The 6,244-nt window shown below is 33.5% G+C and overlaps 1 protein-coding gene across 6 annotated transcripts in view; it reads left to right on the top strand.

Annotated features, from left to right (window-relative positions):
- LOC111086600 overlaps positions 1 to 6,244 on the top strand; it is a 64,050-nt gene that overhangs the window by 48,651 nt on the left and 9,155 nt on the right. For 5 of the 6 annotated variants that reach the window (XR_002611348.1, XR_002611347.1, XR_002611346.1 and 2 more), the window contains 2 exons: positions 936 to 1,012; positions 1,603 to 1,722. Coding sequence is in view for 2 of the 6 variants with exons in the window: in XM_022390086.1 (XP_022245794.1) it covers positions 936 to 1,012; positions 1,603 to 1,722 (197 nt within the window). In the remaining 4 variants the exon portion in view is untranslated. Of the gene's footprint in view, positions 1 to 375; positions 1,013 to 1,602; positions 1,723 to 6,244 lie in introns of those variants that run through there. The other variant, XR_002611349.1, reaches the window with a different exon arrangement.

Here is a 6,244-nt window from a genome sequence, read left to right as displayed (position 1 = left end):
TGAAGCTAGAGAAATTAAGCCACTGTTTGTCTTCCACTTGTTACGGTGAAGACTACAACAACTTGTTAAGTACAGATCTGAAAGCAAGTTAAGCTAGAGAAAATTAAGCCACTGTTTGTCTTCCACTTGTTATGGTGGTGAAAACTATAAAAATTTGTTAAGTACACATCTGAAACCAAGTTAAGCTGGAGAAAATTAAGACATTGCACTTGTTACGGTGAAAAGTATAACAATTTGTTGACTTTAATTTTTTAATTTTTCACGTGTAATTTCAGTTTAAAATATGCATAATAATATTTTACTGCTTGTATAAATAACAAACACTTGCAGTTTTGTGAACTACCTATAATTATGTTATTGTTGTTTGTTTTTTAGTGCAAAGCTATACACGTGGCTATCCATTGCGGGGAATCGGTTTTCAGATTTTAGCGTTGAAACGCCAGAAACTCTTTGCTGACCCACTGGAGTGCACGTAGTTAAGAAAACGTTAAATATAACTAGTGAATGGGAAGCATCTCGTATGCTTACCCTTGTTATTTGCAAAGATTCGTTTTGAAAGTAATGTTTTTGAATAAAGAAAGTTTATATTCATTGAAAAACATTACTCTAAAAAAATATGTTAATATCGGATTTGATAATATTTTATAAGTTATGTAATAAAATATTCTACTGGAAGCTTTAAATAACTCTATTCGTTTTGAAGAGCAGTTTTGTTCCATATGTTCAGTATATTATTTACAAGGTATTGTTCTCTGATGCAAAACATCCAAAGTTCCCATAGTTCCAGTCAAATTTACACTGGAAAAGAACAATGAAACGAATGATTATTTTTTGATACAGTTATATATTTTGTGTTATTCTAAGTAAATTTATTCACTTAATATGTTTTTCGTGACTGAAATATGCTTACCACATTTGCTTGCTTGCATATCTAGAAATGTCCAGAAATGAAAAAAAGACACAGAGTAAATCAAAGAAGAGAGCTTCAGGCAGTCGAGATGGAAAATTGAAAGTTTGTTTATTTTTATATGCATGATTTCTTAAATTATTTATTTCTGAAGGATTTACTAGTTTGAATAATTACAATAAAACTAATAGGTAGCAGATACATATTTATAAAAGCAGTGTTATAGGGAAAAACCATAACAAAAATGAGAATAGAGTGGTTTAATTGTAAATAGATAATAACTATAGGAATACGAGTCAATCAACCCATTCTTTTAAAACTAATACAAAAGTTGGGTATGTTATATGAAAATGGTTTTGGAGCCTCACGACGTCTTTAGTTTATGGCGCCATCCAGTAATGCTCCAACTCTACTTACTTATTGCTCAACAATATCAAAGTGTAGTTTTAATACACCCGTTCCACCGCGATTTTATGTTGGTTGTGGATGTCACGTAACTTCTTTCTCATTTGTATATTCAAAATCGTTTTAATACAACGATCCCAACCCTATTTATTATAACTCAAAAACTGACGTTAATGGTTCGTAGGTAACGAAGAAGTCAGTTTAGACAGTAATAAACATATATGCTTTTATCACACAAATTTCCATGAAGTAATTGCTACAGCAATAACTGGTCTTACTTGTTTTTTAAGGATCAAGGAGGTAAGAAAGAAATAAGCAGAAAAATGTCAGAAGAATGTACAGAGAAATACCACCATGAACATATTATGGAAACGACTTCAAAGAAATACAAACAGCTGTTACTATTACAGGTCAGTTCTAGTTTTGTGTACAGTACAAGTAGTCATTTATTAAGCAAATGTTACAGCTCGATGAGTTTTGGTGACCTTAAATTTAGTCGTGAGTATATAACTAATACATCTGCGCTAAGCTAGCTGTAATAGGACCACATAATATAATTTTTTGGTTGTTAAGTGTTTTGCTACTGAATAGACTCTAGAGAAAAGCAAAGATAACAAACTGTCAGCTAGTGTGTTTGATATTTTCCAAAGCCTATATTAAGTTTCATATAAATAAATTTAAGTTAAAAATCAAATTAGTAAATCTTATAATTGTTCGATAGATATAATTCAACCCTTGTTCCATTCGTAACTTATAAAGATTTTGGATTTCAACTCTACATTCCCATTTATAGTATTTCAATATTGAAGTTTTCTTTTTAAATTCTGATGTTTAAAAATAACTTTTGCAAGTCGAACAGAACTGAAATGAGAAATCGAAATGCCGGGCTCAAATATTACAACACACCTGAGCTCCATCTTCTTACCTTATAATATAACCTCGTCATGAAAAATTATCATAAAATCTATTTATTAATATATCACTTACAAACTCTATGATTAATTGTAATTCACAACATTACTTAGAATTTCAAGCAATATCCAGTCTAACACTCCACGTTCTTGAACTCATCGCTTATGCAGTCTTCAGTTTTCCTCTTTTTTTTTTTTTGAGTGGTGTTATTGGACCTAATGATCCATCCAAACCAGGAAACAACATTCGTAAAGGATCATAAGCTGGAACAAAGGCCACAATGGTTAAATTAAACTGTTAAAGAGGAGGGTTCCAGAATGTGAATGTTAATTAATATTGGTGTAAGACAACAAGTACCAAGGTGAATGAACTACATCTATCAATTTATTTATAAGAAAAAGAGGATGATGTGCGAAAGGAAGAGGCAATATGCTGAAAGTGAAGTGTCAAAAATTGAAAGAGGTTCATGAGGCAGACCATGAGTGAATAATTGTGTTTGGGAGTGATACATCTACAACATATTTTTGTCAAGCAAGCTTTCCAAAGTGATCACCACACTCATTGCCATAAATTCTGTGATGTGTTGGGAAACAGATAATTCGAACATCACAAAAACAATTGAATAATTGTCTCAGCAAGAATTAACATTCTCACTTTACAAATCAAACATTAGGATGTAAAGAGAGTCAGAATAGAAAGAAACATGAAACAAACGGGCTCCCTAATCAAGTATCCCAATTAAAAACAAAACTAAGTAGTTAGTTCTACTCTAAGCATTCCAATAAAATCTCTAAATCAAAAGGATTTAGAAATTATAAAAAAAGAATGAACATGCACTTTTTTTGGTTATAGAGTAGAAGGAACCATCTGTGTAGGTATTATTGTCTTGGCACTTGTATATAATGTTAAAATAATAATGGTTCAAGATATTACTTTAAACCTAGTCGTGATAAAATTAAATAGAAATATTTAGTTTTGCCATATGTTCCAGGTTTAACTCTTAGTTTATATAAAGTGTTTAAAAAACAAATATTTTACTATATGTTTAAACCAATAAATAAGATAAACCTAATTTTAGGTAATACTAAAGATAATATACAATTAATGTAAAGAATGGAATTTATAAAACTAAATGTGAATGCGGAAGTGTTTATATTGGACAGACAAAACGTAATTTAAAATATCATTTAGCAGAACATAAGGGATGTGTAAGAAATAAAAGGATTGAAAATTCGGACATAGCAGAATACGTACAAATAAAACACAAGATATTATGGGCAAAAAATAGTAATATTGGCTCAACCAAAGGGTATTAGAGCCAATAACATTTGTGAATCTGTACAAACAATAAAGTTTTAAAAAAGATTACAAATTATTAAATGGAGACGAAGAATTATGCAGAAATATTAATCCTACACCAGAGGTCACGTGACCTAGTTAAAAAAGTATAGATATGACAATATTATATGAAGCACCTCTCGGGTACAAAACTCTCAATAAAATCATTCTATGGTGTAATCAATGGCGAGTTATCCTAAATCCTATTAAATCTCAAGCCATCGCACTTTACAGGGAAATCATCAAATATATCTCCTCCTACATAATACTCCGATCTTACTCTCTTCGTCCACTAAATTTCTAGGTGTAAAACTAGATAACAGACTAGTTAACAGACTTCCACACCACTTCAACAATACACTAAAATTAGCAAGCAAAAGAATATTATACCCTCACCGCATTGGTGGCATGAACAAAGGATGCAACAGTCATTCAATCAAAAACATCTACAAAGCATACATCTGACCATAATACGAATATGCATGTGCAGCCATGTGTAATATAACAGACGAAACATTTAACAAATTACAAGCCCAACAAAACAAAGTCATAAAAATAGAAAGTCGACTACCTAATTATACCTCGCGAGAGTACATAGAGAGAATGACTGACCCCCCCCCCCATCATCAAAGAACGCTATTTCAAACTTGCCTCTAAATACTATAAACTAGCTGCGACCCGAAACACACACACAAAAAAACTTCCAACAAATATCATCGACACCCATCACATTGCAAGCTCACATATCGCCCAGAAACTTTATATTAAACAAGGGCGGATACGGGACCGGCGCGCTGGGAGTGCCCCCCCCCTCCCCCAGCAAACATTATAACAAATCTAAATGACCCATTTAACCCCTATCAGGGAAGTCCCGAAGATTCTTCGTTTACGTTCAGAATCATCGCACCTCCCCGTTTTCAAAATCCTGGATCCGCCACTGTTAAAACAAAATGAACACAACTTTTATTTTAGATGAATACCCATGACTCAAGAAAATACATACATTTTATTAATCACTTCATTCATTTCAGCTATTAGTAGTAGACTATTCGGCGCTTGACCGTGAAAGTGGGTTTTCTCCGGGTACTCCGGTTTCCCTCCCACATCAAAATCTTTCGGGCATAGGATATGTTATCAAAGCCCCCCTGAAAAGGACCCATACCTTCATGATACATTAAATAACAAACTATTAATTATAAACTTTTTTAAACCACTCAGCCCATCGGCTTTACTCCTAAAACAAATAAAAATGTAATAACTAGGGAGCTATTTCCTTCAAACTAGATGTGAGATGTAAAATAATATCATAACTATAATTACAAATTCATTCGTTGCTATAATCCATAACAGACGATTCATTACCAGTCTTTAAGGTATTCTTTTATCGTGGAACTTGCTTCCATGGTCACAACCTCCGTCTCCCCCGCCGCCTACGGTCACCGACTTTCACTATCTACGAAGATCTTGTCTCCTTCCAAGCCTTCCTAACTCACATATTCACAACTTCTCTTTCCTGCTGCGCGATTTCTTTTCTTCAGCTCCGATTATTGAGCCCGTTCAACCTAATCTGTCAAGATTACCAAGCCATTAATCACGCTAAGACTTTGCCAGAATAACCTTGTAAACATCGATTACTAATGTCAAAATACTATCACGCTAACTTAACTAACACTCTTTTGAGGACGAAGAGAAACATCTTGTTTCTAAGCACACCTGATTATTTTTGAAGACTTGAAGAGGCCTGAACGTTGAAACAAATACAGTCAATATTTTAGAGGCCATAGATTGGCCTGAATTAATTTTCTTTTTAAATTATGTATCTATTTTAACATTGCGTGTTATTTATTCATTGTTTTACCCTGTGTATAAATATAAAGAAGTTCATAATAACGTGAAAAGAAACTGGCACCACGTGGAAATTTACTTAAAGAAAGATCTACACAGGACTCACCTCGAAACCATGGTGGAGAAAAATTCTAGAAAACAGAAGTTTAAAGATAGCTTTTATATGCGGAAACATCATGTTAGCTGAGTTCTTGCACAGATCTTAATATATAACGTTGATAAACGGAAACATCGGCACATGTAGATCTTGAGAGTCGAGTTGTTCAAAACTTGAAAATAGCGTTGATAACTGGACCAATTGTTGGTTGAGATGTTGCAAAGGAAATATCTACTGAAGCTTTTCGCCAGACAATAATCATAGCAGAACCGTCTGGAAAATGATCTATAGGAAATAATACAGCTTATAAAATGAGTCAGATCAACGTAGGCCGGTAAGGCAATCACTGATTGGCATGTCCTTAAGCCAATCAAGAAACGTCACAGACCTACTGAAGGATGTGTAGATTGTATAGGAATTCTTTTTGGCGGCAAAGGGCAGGTTTATGTGTTTTAATAAATGTGGCTTCCAAAATATAGAGATGAAAGGTTGACAGACCATTTGCAATAGTTTTAATCCTGCTATCCATGTATTTGTCAGCACAAGTCGGGTTCACTAGGAAGTGCTGGCCAATCGCTGATTCACATTTTGGTGGTAGAACTTTTGTTTTGCAGGAGCGACATGATAAATTCTTTTCTTTCGCACTCATATTTCTTATGGATGTGGATACATGTTGTTTAATTCTATCCTGCAGTCTTTGTGAAGTGTGATCAGCGTACTGACATTCGCAGTGGCACGAG

This window comes from Limulus polyphemus, unplaced genomic scaffold (genome assembly GCF_000517525.1).
Source record: "Limulus polyphemus unplaced genomic scaffold, Limulus_polyphemus-2.1.2 Scaffold1242, whole genome shotgun sequence".
Classification (NCBI taxonomy): domain Eukaryota; kingdom Metazoa; phylum Arthropoda; class Merostomata; order Xiphosura; family Limulidae; genus Limulus; species Limulus polyphemus.
This window is presented reverse-complemented; position numbering and strand designations above follow the sequence as displayed.